Source organism: Pseudopodoces humilis, chromosome 4, assembly GCF_049639895.1.
Source record: "Pseudopodoces humilis isolate 2021_Gansu_Grassland_sample_001 chromosome 4, ASM4963989v1, whole genome shotgun sequence".
Lineage (NCBI taxonomy): Eukaryota > Metazoa > Chordata > Aves > Passeriformes > Paridae > Pseudopodoces > Pseudopodoces humilis.
This window is the reverse complement of record NC_142203.1, coordinates 19241704-19260469: the sequence shown is the minus strand read 5'-3', so window position 1 is coordinate 19260469 and position 18766 is coordinate 19241704. Positions and strand designations below refer to the sequence as shown.

Here is an 18766-nt window from a genome sequence, read left to right as displayed (position 1 = left end):
CCCAGACTGTGCAGGATCAAGCAGTGCACAAGTTATGTAGATCCCATCCATTTTACCCCGTTTAGGTCATTTCAAGTAATTAAAAATTTTCTTAGAGAACAACTCTATTCATCACTCCTACTGTCAAACCAAAGGGCTGTTCACGTGGGACCTTACTGCTGCACTTCTAGACAAAGGCAGGGACACACATGTACTGCTGGGGCTTTTGAGTACCACTGGGACTGCCTGCAGGCTCCCTTCTTATAATCAACCATCTAAATTTATTCTGTGGCCAAGGGACATCCCTGGAGGTCCATCTGTAGGAGCAGCACAGAGCACAGCACAGGCCTAGCCCTACTTGGGTAAGAGGCACATGGATCACAAACTCTTCATGTACCATGATTTTAGGTCAGGATTGCTCCATATGCTTCAGCACAGAACATTTATTTAAATTACAGTCCCAGCCCTGACACTGACACTGACAGTTCCCACAGGTCACCAGCATCACCTCTTCAGCCTGCAAGGCACTACAGGGTACTGGAACTGGGGTGGGGTCTGCTTGTCCTCTGTGTGGATCCAAACCATTAAAACACTGAAGGAAAGGGCAAGAAACATGTCTCCTGTCAGTATAGCAAATCTGCAAAATTTTTGTCTGTACTGGTAAAGTAAGAGCTTATGTTTATCCACCGAAATGCAGAAAAGTTTGTAAAACAAATTAGTATACACAGCTAATGATAAGAAAAAATAGGAGGATGGAGGGTGGTACACAGTGAAATGCAGAAAGCAAGCTCAGCATGCCTTCTGCACCCTTTGCCAGGGACTTCACAATTTCTTCTGTCTGTCATTTATGAAAATAAGGTGAAATACTTCATTCTGTCATGTTGGTGGTATTTATATTTCATGTTATGAACGGCCACTAAATGGCTGAATGCCCATGTTTAAGTTTCTTCTGAATATGCTGTGGCATATATTTAATTTCTGTGGTTTCAAAGTACTCGTGACAACCTATGAGTCACAGAAAATCCTATGAAGCCTCACCAGAAGAAGCACTCCCTTTTTTATTGGTTGACTTTCAAATATACTCGTATTTTTCATGATCTCTCATTATACAAGTATTTTTAAGTTTAGCACAGGCAGTTCCAGGATGAATTCTAAGGACAGACATATTACAATTCTACTTTATTCAAGTGGTGTTAGGTCTTTAAAAATAAACCATGCTGATGACATTTGAAGGAAAACAGTGACTTCAGAAATTAAGCGTGAAGAATTTTTATCAAAGCCCCATTTATGAAAAATTCCTATTTAAAGTTACTCAGTCAATGAAATAGTATTTCTGTCACAACCACAGTGGCATTTCACACAGTAAAAACTGGGATGCCACCTTAGATTAGGAATCAGCTTTGTTTAGGAGCACTTGTGTCATATTGCCTGAAAAGACTGCTGTTTAAAAAATAAAGGTAACACCACTGCTTCACGCCTGCAGAACCACAGATAGAACCATTCCAGACTAAGTGGCATAAAAGTTCAGACACCTTCCAATTATGTATGCATTCAGTATTGGCAAGTCAGCCTCTAGATCAGTATGAGCAAATTCTCAGCCTTGTCTGAGGTATTTTTGTTTTGTAGTTTATTGTTGCAAATCTTACAGACATTAGCGCTCTGTTAAATAAAGGAATGTAGCACAGTAAATACATCACAACAAAGTAACTGGCCAGAAACCCCCTACCCTGTTCCATCCAAAGCAAAAAGCCCACTCTTCTCCCCTCTGTCTCTCCCCAAATCAAATCAGCACAGCTTCATTAGAGAGGTCAGAGACCTGTGGCAGAACACATCAGAGTAATTACATTCAGTAGATGTGCAATATCAACATTCCAGTCTCACATATATTTATATATATATTTATATTTATATATAGAGATCATTAAATGTTTACAAAGAACAATGTTGTTACAAATACATTACTATGCTTTTCCCAACGCTTTATAATAATTTCTATTCATCCTCTTTACAGAACAATAGTACATAGTCTAGATACTGCACTAAATATATACAAGAGATCTCAACCATGTTACTGTCTTGAGAAATACATTTCTTTTAGAAAAGAAGGAAAGCTAGCAAACTTGGAAATCCAAACTGAGACAAACAAGATTCAAAACAAACATAAAACTTCTCAAAAATAAAAAATACAAGGGATGTTTCATCCTTAATGTAAACACTGAAGAGTTAATTAGACTGTATGAAGCAGCAAGGATGAAAGAAAAAGTATTCAGGTCTGTCACTGAAGAAGGAATGTAAACCTTTGAAGGAATGTTCCTTTGCATCTGTTAAAAATCCCCATATCTGATCTATCAAACTGCTGCAACAGCCTAGAGAACAGCCAGCTTTCCCTTTAGAGTTCCATTTTCTTGAAACTCCGTTTACAGAGTAAAATGGGATTGTTTACAAGACTGTTCTCAGAAGTGTGCACACACTATGGACCTCTCAGTTTAGAAATCTTATGCACATGCTGTAATTGAAAAAAGTGAGATTTTTTTTGCTAGGTTCTGGTCCTGCAAGCATTCATTTGCTTAATGTTAAGCACCTATTTAGGATGAACAGTAACTTCACAAACTCTGGGCTGCAAGATTTCCGAAGAAACAGTTGTTTCTTCTCTAAATACATTTGCATGTTCAGATCTTCACCATTTCCCAGTGAAGTGACCTTCACCACATGGGCTAGACAGAAGCACAGAAACAAATGAAGTGGAGGGCATACACATAGCAGGAACCAGAAGCATGATAACTGTGTCTTCAGGAGTTCAGTAAGTTTTCTTACGCAATGTATGGAAAGGCTGCACTGTATATAATCTTCTAAATTGTACATGGTTATATACCGTATTTACATTTATTACTATATATATGGAAAGTTCTAGAAAAAAGGTTCAAATTACCATAAACCAGATGTCTACAGTTAAACAATATACTCACAAGCTATTAATTATCTTGTTGCATCAGTGAGGCAGCAGAGTTAAGTACTAACCTGGAATACTAATACCATTCTCTTGTGCAATCTGCTATTCTGAAGCCTTGGATTAAATTATATAACAACAAGAAATGCAGTAAAATCAAGTCATCGTACATTTATCTCAACACTAAAACGTATCCCCTTACTACAACAGTTTATGCACCACTTCATTATGTCTCTTAAATATCTGCTTCCCACAGAAATACAGTTTATCCTCTAACTCTGATCAGGCCATGATTATCCATGATTTTAGAAAGCCAAAAAATGGACTCCTGACAAGAGTGCTCAGTGGTTCTCAGCAGTGTTTGCAACAAGTGCACATGCACACACCCACTTCTATGAATCCCCATAGCAATGTCTAGGATCATCACTGGACTGCAAGCAACGCTTACATTGCACAGCTCACGTCACAACAAGTGAGAAACAAGTGACTATGAACAACACCGCATTTGCAAAGCAGAAGTGGCGTGTGGCTTGTCTGCTCTTGTTTTCATCTCACTGCACCTTTCCATCACAGCAAAACACAGCACAAACTGTTTCTTTAAAAGAAATCAACATACTAGCCTGGACTAAACGCATGGTTCAACTTCAGTATAAACATCAGTATACAGTCCTGAAAAAAAGTAACTACAGAGAATGTAGAATTCTCTCACTAGGAAGAAAAGACACTGCTTCTTTTTTATTTTGAACCCTCTTAAAAAACCCAAATAACCCAACCCAGCCCCCTCCTCCCCTTTTGTCTCTAGCATGCAACTTAGAGGCTAATCAAATACAAGGTTTCATACATCTCTACAGTTAATCATCTTCATACAAGTGCATATAGTATACACATATCTCTTTTAAGTGCCATACATATGGGAAAAAAATCACAAGCTAAATTATATAACAAAATAAATAAGTTTATTCCTGCCTCATCCTTTCCACTGTTACCTATATCATGAACTAAATAGGAAGTCAATAAAATTAGACAGGTCTTTGGACAAAAATATATGTTAAAACTGGCTCAGAGAACAAAATTACTTAGAATAGTCTGCAGATCTCTTATATTCAAACTTCATAAATAGGAAGCACAATTTTAAAAATGTCTATATACACTGGCACACATGGCTATGTGCACCAAAATTGGAATTAAGAGCCTAGAAAAAGTGTAGCTATTCAGCAGATCCCCTCACTATTTTTCTTGTGGATATTTAAAGATCCTCCCCCCCCACTTCTTTAAACTCTAAAATCAGGAAGGGACTATAAAAGACAAAGCAGAAGAAAACTAGGAGATAGAAACCTGGGGGCAGAGAGGGGGAGGCAGCTGTAAAATACGCCTCCCAAATTTCTTAGTGTAAGTAATGCAAGAATAAAATGTTTCAGGAACCTATGGAGTATCTTTTGGAGTCCTACTATCATGAAGAAGTGATGACAGGGGGGAATTAAAAGGTATGTATTTGGACAATTCATTTTACAACAGCAGCATTTACTGAGTGTTCATAAGCAGGCAATTTTTCCTGAGGGCAAAACAATCCTTTTGGTATTCTACTTTCCCCACAGACACAAACCTTTAGTACTGAGCTTGATGCCTGTGGGAAAATGGGGGAAAAAAAGCAAAGTCACAGGCAGGATATCCAAGAGAACACTTTGTACGCTATACTTCTATCTGTTTGGTAAAGTCATCTTTCATTCGGCAACATTTAATTTACTTGGTTTGTAAAATTATAGCCACAGAAATAAAACTGATTATGTAGCATGAAATACAGCCATCTGTGAATACTGCTGTAAATTACGCTGCTGTTATTTTCCTGTTTTGTATGTGGAGCTGTATGAAGTTTCACTTGTAAAAATATGCAACCAAAATAGTTCCATAGATACATTTTGGCCCTCACCAAAATGCAGGAAAATGGTGAGAAGAAGAGGAAAGAGGGATAGAGAGAGCAACAGCGTATTTGTGTCTGTGAAGTGGGGAGAGAGGAAGAAATGTCTTTGCAGACACAGAAATGCAGCACTAGAGAGATAAACACTAATGAGGAAAAACATCTTCCATGCACACTGTGGTGGTGAGGTGTCAGCTTCAGATGTAAACTGGTTGTTCTTGTGCAGTCAACAGTCTGTACATGGCAGCTGGCATAGTCTTCATATGGATCTAGAGGAAATAAGCCAAGTTAATCAATGCTCCTAAACATGCACACCTCACATGAAGATAAAGTCATACAAGGCAGAAAAAAAGGTAACACTTGAGAGTTTTCATAACCTTATTAAAGTATTGCAGGTGATGATTTTATGAAACAGTATGTTTTGATGAACCATCTAAAATCGTGGACACTTCATATTTTGAAGGTACGGTTCTTCTAAAGCATAGAACTATGGGGCAAATAATGAAAGAAATGGTGCACAGTCTTGTTCTCACTTCAGCTTTTTGGATTTGATTAGCAACAGACCAACAGAGGCAGAACCAAAGAATTATGGAACAGTCTGAATTTGAAGGGACTTTTCAAGATCATCTAATCCAAACTGCTGGTATCAATGTTTTTCACTGGAACAGATTGCTTAGAGCCCCATCCAACTTGGCCTTGAACACTTCCAGGGATGAGGAATCCACAGCTTCTCTGGGCAATCTGTTCCAGTGGCTCATCAACCTTACAGTGAAGGATTTCTTCCTATGCCCAATCTAAATCTACCCTCTTTCAGTTTAAAACCATTGCCTGGCACTGGAGACCCCGGTAAAAGTCTCTCTCCATTTTTCTTAGAAAGCCCCTTTATACATAGAAAAGCTGTGGTCAGGTCTCCCTGGAGCCTTCTCTTCTTCAGGCTAAACAACCAAACTTCTCTCAGCCTCTTCTCACAGGAGAGGTGCTCCAGCCTTCTGACTCTTTTCATGGCCTTCATCTTTATCTGCTCAAACAAGTACATGCCTTGTTTATTCTGAGGGCCCCAGAATTGCACACAGTACTCCAGGCAGGGTCTCACAAGTGCAGAATACAGAGGGAACATCACCTCCCTGCTGGCCTCACTGTTTTTGATGCAACCCAGGATACAGATGGCTTTTTGAGCTGCAAATCCCCATTCCTGGCTCCTGTTCAACTTTCCTTCCACCAAGTTCCTCTCTTCAGGGCTGTTCTCAATTTTTTCAGCCTCAGTCTCTATTGATGTTGGAGATTGGCCAGACCCAGATGCAGGACCTTGCACTTGGCCCTGCTGAACTTCACAAGGGTTACACTGGCCACTTCTCTAGCCTAGTTCAGGTCCCTCTAATGGCATCCCATTCCTTAAGCACCACTGATCTTGATGTGACCTTCAAACTTGCTGAGACTACAGCCCAATTCCACTATGTAACTGATGAAGACATGACAGACAGAGTGCTGATCCCCTTGAAGGACACTGCTTGTTACTGGTTTCCAGTGGTTGTTAGTGGTAACAGCAAGGACCTGTGCTATACTGCCTAGACACACTGCTGGCTCTTACCTCACCAACAGCATTTGAGAGGATGTGAACAATTTTCTCATGGGGTGTTGCTACAACGCTCTGCCCATTGATCTCAATGATCCGATGGCCAACACGCACACCTCCTCGCTCTGCTATACCTCCTCTCATAAGGCTACAGATCTGGAAGGAAGAGAACAAATTCATCATGGGCTGGATAAGGAACAGAGACTTGATTATCCACTTTTTGCCTGCAAGCTACGAATCAACATTTAAACACAGACTTGCAACAACAAATTCTAAGATGCAATCATTGCTGACTCAAAAGCAAAATTTGTTCATGACAAGTAATTAATTCTCTTCCAAGAGCAGAACAAACTGTCAGAAAAGCCTGTTTGTGTTGTACATTACATGTCTTTGGACATGTGGTTTGGAAATTCATGAGTGTATGAAGGACCTCAATTTAATGATGTTCATTAGACAGATGCCTTACAACAAAAATGATCAAGAACAGGCTTTTTCTTTCATGCTATCATTGCATTACGCAATGGCTTAGTTAAAGACATGTATGATGCATGCTGAAAGCAGACTCTTCCACACATTTTTGGTTTTTTAAGCTGAAACAACTTTTTTATTCCTCTGGCTGACTGTAAAGTTGTGAATTAAGTAGAGTCAAAGACAAAAAATAACTCTTATTAACACAACTTTTATATCTCAGACTTCACAAGTGCAAAATCCTGCTTGCTGAAAGGGAGAAAATAGCGGCTTCCCTCTTCTCAGACTGAAACTTACCCACAAATGGAGAGGAAGTTTCATGTTAAAGTTTGATCAGAAATGGTGGAAGCTACTTACAATCCCATTCTGCACACTGAAGCCCAGCTGATATCTGAGGTCTGGTCTTCTGATCAAGACTGTGGTTACTGGAGGACATCTAACTATGTTCAGTTTAACCCGGGCCTGGTTTTTCAAACCCTGAAAAAAAATACCAAATTGAGAGTTAAACATGTAACATGACCAGAAATAAAAAAGGTGTTCAAATGCTGACATGGGAGCAGCCTTGAATAAATAGATCTTTGTATGCATTGTACCAGAACATGATCAATGAATGCCAGACACAAGCATCAGAATATTCTGCAGGATGAGTGATAAAACATTGAATTTTTCTTGCCAAAAATCTGGCACAGCCGTTTTAGATTCCTGCTGGCAGTTTCTTCATTTGATAATATAAATCATACATAAAAGGAATATTAAACAGGTCTATGCATCTCACCAGAAAGGTCAATGACTCTTAAATAAGTAACTGAGTTAGTTGCAAAACAGTTACTTCCCTAATGAAATATAATAAATTCTGTCAAGCAAACAGCTGGTCCTCCTTGTATCATCTTTGTATAAGCAGCGCCCATAATTTCCATTATTCACAGAATCACAAGATGGGTAAAGTTGGAAGGGACCACTGTGGATCATCTGGTCCAACCTCCCTGCTCAGGCTGGGTCATCCCAGAGCACATGGCACTGGACTGTGTCCAGATGGCTCCTGAATATCCCCAGTGAGGAAGACTCCACAGCCTCCCTGGGAAATCTGTTCCATTGGATGGTCACCTACACAAGCTATTCCTTTATGTTCCAATGGAACTTCCTGTGCATCAGTTTCTGCCCGTTACCCCTTGTCCCATTGCTCAGCACCCCCGACAAGAGCCTGGCTCCATCCTCTTGGCACCCTCCCTTCAGCTACTTACAGACATTGATAAGGCCCCTCTCAGTGCCTCTTCTTGAGGCTGAGCAGCCCCATCTCCCTCAGCTTTTCCTCATAAGAGAGATGCTCCGGTCCCTTCATCCTCTTTGTACAGCTCCCCTGGACCCATTCCAGGAGCTCCATGTCCCTGTTGTGCTGAGGAGCCCAGAGTTGGACACAGCACTGCAGATGAGCCTCACCAGGGCTGAACAGAGGGGCAGGATCACCTCCCTCGAGCTGCTGGCAGTGCTCTTCCTGATGAATCTCAGGACACCACTGGCCCTCTTGGCCACAAGGGCACACTGCTGGCTCATGGACAGCTCGTTGTCCACCAGGATCCCCAGGTCCTTCTCCACAGAGCTGCTCTCCAGCAGGTCACTCCAGCCTGTGCTGGTGCATGAAGTAGTTCCTCCCCAGATGCAGGATCCTGCATTTGCCCTCACTGAATATCAGAAGGTTCCTCTCTGCCCATCTCTCCTGCCTGTTGAGGATCCTCTGAAGCACTTGGGTGTCAGCCACTTCTCCCAGCTTGGAGTCAGCAGTGAACTTGCTGAGGAGGCATCTGCCCCTTCATCAAAGACATTTATGAAAACCTTAAAAAATACTGCAGGAGTATTGAATCCTGAGGGACACTGCTACCTTGACACCTCCAACCTGACTGTGCCACTGGTGATGACCCTCTGGGTTCTGCCATTCAGCCAACTCTCTATCCACCTCACTGCTCACTAACTGGTCCATACTCCCTGAGTTTGCCTATGAGGATGTTGTGAGAGATGGTGTGGAAAACCTTGCAGAAGTAAAACACACACTGCTCTCCCTTCATCCATCCAGGTAGCTGTTCTTCCATAGAAGGCAATCAGTTTAATCAGGCATGATTTACCTTCAGCGAATCCATACTGACTACTGCTGATCACCTCATTGTCATCCGTGTGGATAGAGATGTCCTCCAGAATGAGGTGTCCCAGGGATTAAGGTGAGGCTTACTGGACAGTAGTTCTCTGGTTCTCTTTCTTTCCCTTTTTGAAGACCAGGGTGACATTTGCTTTTCTCCAGTCCTCTAGCAAGTCTCCAGATTGCCATGAACTTTCAGTGATTGCCAGGACCCTTACTGTGGTGTCTGTCAGCTCTCTCAACTCTCATGGATGCAGAGACCATGGATGTGTGGATTTTGAGTTTGCCTAGGTGTTCTCTAACCCAATCCTGTTTGACTAAGGGAAAATATTCCTTCCAACATTCCTTTACCCTGACTTCCTGTGTCAGAGATTCCTTAGGGCTGGTCTTGACAGTGAACACCAATCCAAAGGCAGTGTTCAGTTACTCTGCCTTGTCTGTGTCCTCTGTCACCGAGGCGCCCCCTCCATTTAGTAACAGGTCCACATTATCCCTTGTTTTCCTTTTGTTGTTGATGTATTTGAATAAGCTCATCTTGTTTTCCTTGACATCTGTGATGGATTGGCATTTAAGAAAAAAAAAAAAAAGTAAGAGACATCTAAAGAAGTTTAGGATGCTAAAGGCTTATGGGAGTTCTTTCTCCTGGCCAATATCTGGCCATTTCTGAAAACTGACAGTTGTTTTGACCATTGAAAAGTGAGATCAACCTATGAACACCACCCTTTAAAAACCTAAGCCCAGGAATTTCTGGCTTCTTTTTGTTCCCAGCTGTAAAAGGTAACAGAACTCCAGCTGGCTCCCGCCCCCTCTCCAGGCCATGAGCCCTGGGCAGGGGCTGGGCTGGGCCTGCTGCGGTTCCCGGCTGGGGGATGGAGCCTGTGGGACTTCCCCCAGCCCGGCCAGGCTCTGCTGCAGCCTCCCGGGAAGCCTCTGAAATTTTTTCCAGGGGGGGGCCCAGCCTGGGCACTGCTGAGCTGAAGTCCAGGACCAAGAATACCTGTTACAGCTTGAGCCAGATTTTAACCCTTTCACTGCCCAGAGGAGACCTGCAGATTTAATCCTTTTTACAGAGAGAAGAAAGCAAGAGTGATCAACATGTAAAGAGACAACATAAACTATCAAAGCCAGTGAGGGAAAAAATTAAGCCTCAGGTAAGGAGAGGAGATGCTTTAATAAGCTGAAATACTCTTCTGTTAAAGCTATGGAGATGGACAATAATGTTCTGAAAAAACTCCTTTAATTCATGAAAAAGTATTTTGGGAGGAATGAAGCATTTCAAAGTGTCGCTCTGAGCAAAAGTAATCCATTGATGAAGCTGAGCAGATAGTGAAGTAGTTGTGATCTCATAAAATGCTGAAACAGAGAAAGAGAAGTGAGAGTTGATAGAAGTACTTGGCCCCCAAGAAGAAAAGAAAAAACTTCTGTTCCCAGAGATGATCACAGAGACAGATGAAGAGAACTTTTGCCTTTGAATAGCTCTTCCTTAAAATGCCACCCCTTGACTTTATGGCCCATAAACACACCTCAGAGTGGTGTGAAATGAGAGGAGAGGACTTATGGCAGAGTTTCTGGGTGGCTGACATCAGAGAAATAGAAATCCATGAGAAAACTGTTTTCTTATGAAAAACTCTCCATAGAATGACAAAAGAAAACTTATTTTTCTCTATGAAGACTGATGAAAAAGCTACTATATAGTTGGGACTGCTCTAACCACCAGGTTTTGTCTCTATGTTGTTAATTAAACAAGAGAATGGTTGGGTGGTGGGGAAAAACGGTTTCTGGAGATTTTATTCTGGTTTATTATTCTTGTAGTCTTGTTGATAAACTTCCTTTATTCCTTTTAAGTTTTAAGCCTGTTTTGCCCTTCTTCTAATCCATATCTCACAGCAATAAATGAGTAAGTTTTCTAGTGATTTTTTTTTAGCTAGTGCTTTAAGCTCATGACAACATCCTTGGTCATATTTAATTCCAAATTGTCTGTGGCCTTCCTTGTCTCATCCTCATCTCTCCTTAGTCTGACAACCTCTCTATATTAATTCCAAGAGGACTGACCCTGCTTACCCTGCTCACCCTGCTTCCATCTCCTGTGTATTTCCTGCTTATGCTTGAGTAATGACAGTTCTTCATTCATCCATGCAGATCTCCTGACCCCTTGTCTGACTTCTTGCTCATTGGGATGCATCGTTCTTGAGTTTGGAGGAAGTGATCCTTGAATATCAACTTTCCCTGCAGGACCTCTTCCCATGGGATTCTATCAGTATCTCTAAAGAGGCTAAAATAAGCTCTCCTGAAGCCCATGATTACAATCTTACTTGCTAATAGGCTGGCACCAATCTTCACACATCCAATAAATCCTTTCCTTTTTGCTGGATGAGGTCAAGCAGCATACCCATTTCTTGTGGGATCCTCCGTCATCTGAGGAAGTTGTCACAAGTGCTTTCCAGGAACCTCCTGGACTGTTTGTGCTTTGCTGTGCAGCTTCTCCAGAAGATGTCATGATAGTTAAAGTCCCTCACAAGAACCAGAGCCTGTGACTTCAAGCTGCTTTGAGCTGTCTGTATAAGGTCTCATCCACCTCTTGATCAGGCATCCTGTAGCACATACCCACAAGTGCCACCCTCAGTAGTCTGCCCTTTTATTCTAACCTATAAACTGTCTACTCACTCATCATCTACCCCAAGACAGAGCTTGATACATTCCAAGTATTCTTCTTCCCTTCCAACTGAGTTATATCTCATTCATAATAAACTCCTTCCTACCAGAAGAAAATTGAATGAGAAAAAACTGTTTTTACTGTGAAGATGGTAAAACACTTATTACCCAGAAAAGCTGTGGAGCATCCAGTCTTGGAGGTATTTAAATCCCAGTGGAAAAGTGTTAAGAAGTCTGTTCTACTTTGAATCAAAATGTTAGTCTAGACTAGCTACAGGAGTGACTGCCAGACTCAGAGACTGAGTTCATATGGCTCCATGAAAACAAAAATGTAATGAACCACAAATAAATGCAATCTGACCCTTTATACAACTTCAAGTATTCAGAGCTCTTGGAGATTGTTATGAGAGATTTTTGAAATGCTTAATCCACACAAAATATTAGCCATAAATCTATACATAAATAAAAAACTCATAAAAGAATGAAATGCTTTCTAAAAAATACAGCTATTTTCAACTTACTTAATTAAAGTGATCTACTGACCATTCCAGTATCTGCTTCTGAATTCCTTTCATATGTACAATTGAAATTCCAGGTCTCATTGCTATCAAGGTGTCAGACACTGACTTCAAATTATTAATTCCATAGCTAAGGTAATATACTGAAGTCTCTACATACAATTTACTGCTGCTGATTCTGTTGAGCTGAGCTCCCGATTCAGCAGTGACTTGAGTAACTGAACTGGCATCCTGGCATTATGAACTGCCCTGAAATCTGTTTTCTTGTCAGTGCCTTAAACTGCATGTAATCAACACTGGGTGCAAACAGCTGCCCTCACTTCCACACAGCACTAAGATCAGCTTGGCTCATTCTTGGAAGTGGCTGCAAGACAATGCAACACAAATCTGAACACAAAATCTGAACACAAAATGATAAAGCTCATGGCTGTGGGAACTGCCTGTTCTCCACACACAGGAGAAAGAAGGTCTGAACTTCTTCCATGACTATGACTAGACTTCTACTCTGGTGAGCAATTAGCAGTGCAGCTCACATGCTTAAGGGCCATTCACTTTCTATAGGCAGATCTTGACATCACACACTGTAGAGGACAGGGACTTCTCAACCTGAACTATGCTGTGGGCATGTTGTTCATGGAAAAATCTAGGGGGCTTTTGCCTCAGCATTCTAATCCTGGAAGGCAGCAGTCATGCAGAGTACTGGGGATGCCCATTTCTATGAGGAATTTAAGTGTCTAACTTCAGTCATCTGAATTCACTCAGGGTATGTGCCTGAATAGACTGAATACAATAGACTTGGTATCATCATGCTCTTACTTCCCTGATGAATGTGCAAGTGACTTACATGTATTCCCTGGGGGGAAAAAAATGTCATGTGGTCCCTAAAAAAAATTATTTTAATTTTATGGAAAGTGCATATATTTCAGAAGTGGCTAATCTTCACTTGTATACAGACTGGTAGCATAAACTGATCAGAAACAAAAAAAAATTGTATATTTTTGACCACCTTTCTTTATTATCTAGTTACTGAGTATACTTCTGATAGTAGCCAGCACCAGATGCTTCTGAGAAAGCCAGAAGTAGCATAATCCTGTCAGGGAATAGCCGCAACACATGGAAAGCTTCTTCAAAGCTCCATCAGTTTGCAATTGGTTTATGGTAAATTAGAAGCAAAGATTACATCCATAATTCTGAATTATCTTGTTTGAAGCGCTTATGACATATGTGTATCTGCGTATTACCATCTTTTCATAGGAGTCCTTCCAGTATGCTGAGGAAATCAGAAACCTGGGATATTTCTACCACATTTAATGATCTGTGCTTAGATCATTCATATACATACTTGTTTCCGAAAATGCTATATTAATAACTCCAGATATGTGGTTGTGAAGATCTGCAAACATACAGATTATTTTTTCTTTAAAATGACAAAAAAATGGGCTGGCAGTTCCTGTGAAAAATGTGGTAAGTATTAATGAAGAAGAGAAAGGCCTGCAGAAGTTGGAAATGGCAAAGCTCATTGCCTCTGTATTGAAAGAGAACTGATAAGCAGAACAAAAACTCCATCTGAATAAGGGAAGCATAACTTATCACGGTTTTAGAAATAAAAATTATGTGGGATAGGAAACAATCACAAAGAGCCTAAATTTACAGGGAGTTTTATTTCGATGATGCTGGCACAAAGACATTTGATTTTTTTTTTTTTTTTTTTCATTTCTTTACACATGTAAGACTGCTTTTCCCATATTTTCAGTATGTCACACAGGCTATCATTTCTACCCACTGAATCTAAAATGACTGGTTCAGTGACTTATGCATCTATTACTTATCAGAACTCAATATTAACATTTTGGGAAGCCTGAATGGGAAGTCTTTATGATATCTAAGTTCAAGTATTAAGAGATAATCCACGAAGAAAAAAAAAAATACTTTGTACTTTTTTTTACTTGGCAAATTTACCTTGTAAATGGAAAATTTATAGTGCAATTAAAAAAATATTACAAAGTGAAAGAAGAAAGGTACATAATACAACTTGTTACCAAAAAGTTGTAATGAATAAATGAATAACTCCAAGAGGGAACGTCTGTATAATGTACCACCAGCATTATGGGTGTGCATGTGATGATCTGCAGAGCTAGGCAGGATCATTTCAATAAATAACTAATAAATAACTAATGAGTGTTGTCTCAAACACCCTCTAGTGATGTATCTTTCCTGTTCTTTAAAATCTGATGTTCAAATACTTATTCATTTATATGCTACAGCTGCCCCGAGCACTGCTCAGTTCAGATGACTGCAAGCTTTTCAGTGTCACATACTTTGCTGACAACTAGAAGAAAGCTCTTCCAATTAAAATATCCCATTTATGCAAGTGAAGAGAAGCACCAAATAAGAGAAGCACTTTCAAACAACTTGGGAAAAGATGCCACAGAGGGTATGTCTTTAAGCCCAAATTTTAAAGCTTCAAAAATAGGTATAAACAAACGAACAAAAAAGCATTTACTCTATTTCATCCAAATATTAAGAGGTACTTGACATATAGTAAGGCTTATGACAATATTAGGCACCTATGCCTCCATATAAAATTTCAAGCGTGTATCTGGTAGTATCTTCCTTCTGCACAAAATATTCCCTTGTGAAGTTATGCACAGAACTATGGTACACACGTAAATAGCAAAACACTCTGGAATTCCACTGGATGATGTCAATCTGGACTTCATCAAGACTTCTGATGCTGTTCTCTCAAGATAACCTCATAACCCTCAAGCTCAGGAAGCAGGTGGTGAGGTGGATTGAGAAGCGACTGAATGGCAGAGCTCAGAGGGTTGGGACTGGTGGCACAGGTCTATTTGGATGCCTGTACCTAGCAGGGCCTAATACAGGGCCCAATCTTATTTAACTTATCATCATGGAGTGCCTCCTCAGCAAGTTCACTGATGACACAAAAGCTGGGAGGAGTGGCCAAGTGCTGTGCAACCCTTCAGAAGGACCTTGACAAGCAGGAGGTGTGGGCAGAAGGGAACCTTCTGTAATTCAACAAGGGCAAATGCAGGAATCACCCCAGGCCCCAGCACAAGCTGTCCATGAGCCAGCAGTGCTCTTGCAGCTAATAAGGCGGATGTTACCCTGGGGTAAATTGGGAAGAGCACTGCCAGCAGCTCAAGGGAGGTGATCCTGCCCCTCTGTTCAGCCCTGGTGAGGCTCATCTGCAGTGCTGTGTCCAGCTCTGGGCTCCTCAGCACAACAGGGACATGGAGCTCCTGGAGCAGGCAGCTCCTGTTGAGGGCTATCATTAGGGGACTGGAGCACTTCACTTAGGAGGAAAAGGTTAACAGTTGGACTGAGTGACCTCAGAGATCTTTTCCAACCTAAAAAATGCTGCAATTCTGAAAAAGGCTGAGGGAGCTGGCCCTGTTCAGCATCAAGAAAAGACAACTGAGAGGGGACCTCATTAATGCATGTAAGTATCTGAGGGGAAGATGTCAAGAGGATATAGTCAGGCTCTTTTTAGTGGAGCTGAGCAATAGGATGAAAGACAAAGGGCCAACAATGGAATGCAGGAACTTTCACCTGAATATAAGGAAGAATTTCTCTCCTGTGAGGAGACTGAGCATAGGAACAGATTTTCAGAGAAACTTTGGAGTCCCCTTCTCTGGAGAAAGTCAAAAGCCATCAATACACAATCTTGAGTAAGATGCTCTAGGAAACTCTGCTGGAGCAAGGAGGTTGGTTAGACTACTTCCAGTGGTCCCAACCTTACCCATTTTCCTGCGTGGTGCTGCGTGGAGTCAGAAAATGGGTGTAGCATAACTCACACTGTTTTTTAAGATCATGAAATGGAAAGTACTATGCAAATATTTGTTAAGATATTTGTTAAGATTTGTTAATTTACTTCACAGTTTCATATTTTCTGCTCTTCAGTTATGTCACCATTTAAAAATGTGTAGCTTCCAGAAACATTTTCCCTACCTTTATAATGCTTTGACACGTTGAGAGTGGTAAACCAACCAAGCTGGTCCCATTGATTGACATAATCTGGTCCCCTATGTTCAGCTTCCCAGATTTCTCTGCTGGTCCTCCATGCATCATGTTGGCTATGATAACTGTAGGCAAAATAGATCCCCAGCCAGACTCCACAATCACCACACCTAGGATTTCTCCCTTTTGCTTTTCAATGTAAACCTGTACAATAAGAAAAAGTGTTAAAAAAAATAGTTTATTTCACACCTATAGAGCTAATATCATTCCCTTCCAAACACTCACAATCCCAACAAATATACCCCTCTTCATTTGCAACCTTCCTTCCTAATTCAACGGCAAACAAGATAGGGTACATTGTATTCAAACATTAAATGACACGCAATACAGATTTAGTGCAAAACACCCCTCAGAAGCCAATTCTGTATATGAGCAGAAGAAACTGCAGTGACGGAAACCCTGGTGCCATGGGCTTTGGTGGACAAAGCTAAATAAGAAGAGATTTCAAGAGTTTACAACTTTGCATTGGAAAAACATTACCTGTGTGTTCCAGCTGCACACTGGTTCATTTTTATTAAGCAAGCTGCAAAGACTTCTGGCACATACAGTTAGTTAAACCCTGGAATCAGTTATGTTCATAAACACCTCCTTTAAATTTTATGTTGTTTACTGTAATTTTAAAAATTGTATTAATCTGTTAATCTGCTTGAAGTTCACTTTAAAACATGTCTGAAAATTGTTTGGTAAAAAGAACAGAAACAGATGGTAAATCAGTTGACTGCTGATAAATTTGGGATACACTGTTTGCCTTTGAAACAGAACTGATGACAGGGTGTCCTATTAGGGAGGATATTCTAGACTAACTGAGATAATTTTTAGGAAGTATTAATGTTTTTTTAATTTCTTCCAACACAATCCTGCAACTGATAAAGAGTAGCTGAATACTTGTGGAAAAAGAGACATACATCTTTGCAATTTTCAGATTTGGAGAAGTGAATCAGATCATCATTGTACATGTCCTGGGTATTAAGCAAGTCGCTGTATTCCTTCTGGCTAAGGTCTTCTGGGTTGATTCCATTTGCCCTCAGAAATTCTTGGTAGGCCACACTAAATGCTTGACCTATGGACTGTGCAATCAGCTGTGCCTGTAGCAGTTCCCAGAGAAGTGAAAAGAAAAGAAAAGAAAAAAGTGAAACACTCTGGTGATCATGACCACTGACACTTTCTGTTACAATCACACTGTAAAATGCATCATCAAGTTGATGAACCTACAAGTTAACACAATCCAGTCTAAAAAAATATTTGTGCCCTACAAACTAATTTTAAAGACCCATAAAATGTCAACACATTTAGCTCTCCCATGAATGTAGTTCAGTAAGCAACTCTAAATTATAAATATTTGAAAGAAAGACATCCTTACACAGGTAAGAACTGCTAATATAAGTGTAAAGGTAGAGCCACTGCAGTGACTGCAGCTTGTCCCCACAATTCTTCCCACACATGCTGCTCCCAGATAGCTCTCCCTTCCAGCAGAGGCAATGTCATTCTCTGACAAGCCAGCAGTGAAAATGAAGTAACTACTAGGAAACACACAACCACATTTAAATGGGTATTTCCAACTTTTCTTACCATCCTTTAAAACATTCATAGTGACTACTCCTACCTCAGCCTCAGACAAAAAAAGAAAAAGGCAGCAACTAGTGACCAGATAAAGCCCTTGAAGTAACTGCAAATGGTCATATGCACCTCCTTCTTCACCCTGCTACTACCTTCAGCCTCTATCCCCTACACTTATTTCCCTCCTTCCAACTTGCACAATCCTGCCAGTTCTCTGCCTCTTTCCTACCTGTTTTTTGTAGGCACCCTCTTGCACCTGCAGCTTCCCACAGTCTTGTCTGCACCCAAAGCCACCAAATGCACCACTCACTACACTGCATTGTTCCACCATGAGCTGTTTTGCTTCTGCAGCTGTGGGAGAGAAACTGGGCAGCAGACAGATGTGGGGAAAACTCTGTGCCAAGCAGGGCCAGAGGGAAGCCTGCCTTTGACACAGTAATCACGGTCAGGCAAGTAATGGGCAGGAGAGGAAAGGACAGCATGTTGCAGAGTACTGCTCTGGATAGGTGGAGCAACCATGCAGCGAGCACTGTGTAGTGCTTACAGGAGGTGGCTGTGATGTGCATCAAAACAGTGCTGGCTGTGGCAAAGGCAGGGAAGACAAATGGAGAGCTCCACAGCTTACTGTGGAGTCTTGGCAGAGTGTGGTAATGAATGAATGCTGCTCCAGGTACTTTTATTTAATACCATATTTAAAGTTCAGTTTGGTCCCTAATAAAGGAAAGATTCCCAATACTGAAATAAAAATCATATAGTAACTTAAACAGCTTAAACCAGCACTAAACCTGCTGATGAGAACAGCATGATTACTGGTGCTGAAAAGACCAATATGTGTATATTACCAAAGCTAAGATCAAGCTAATTTTGACAGCAAGAACAAGACAGCAAGAAAAGGAGAAAACTACAACTCCATAACTCAGTAACCAAAGGGAAGAATGCAGACTTGACATTCATACACATGTCTCTTCATTCCAGGAAGAGATCAACTTCT

The 18766-nt window shown here is 40.9% G+C and overlaps 1 protein-coding gene across 3 annotated transcripts in view; it reads right to left on the bottom strand.

Annotated features, from left to right (window-relative positions):
- Positions 1-1591: 1591 nt before the first annotated feature.
- APBA1 (amyloid beta precursor protein binding family A member 1) overlaps positions 1592-18766 on the bottom strand; it is an 88823-nt gene continuing 71648 nt past the window's right edge. For all 3 annotated transcript variants that reach the window (XM_005532882.3, XM_014261413.2, XM_088054418.1), the window contains 5 exons: positions 17124-17303; positions 16150-16362; positions 7240-7359; positions 6430-6570; positions 1592-5110 (listed from right to left, as the gene is read on the bottom strand). In XM_005532882.3, the coding sequence (XP_005532939.2) occupies positions 5039-5110; positions 6430-6570; positions 7240-7359; positions 16150-16362; positions 17124-17303 (726 nt within the window). In that variant the 3' untranslated portion in view covers positions 1592-5038. The remainder of the gene's footprint in view (positions 5111-6429; positions 6571-7239; positions 7360-16149; positions 16363-17123; positions 17304-18766) is intronic.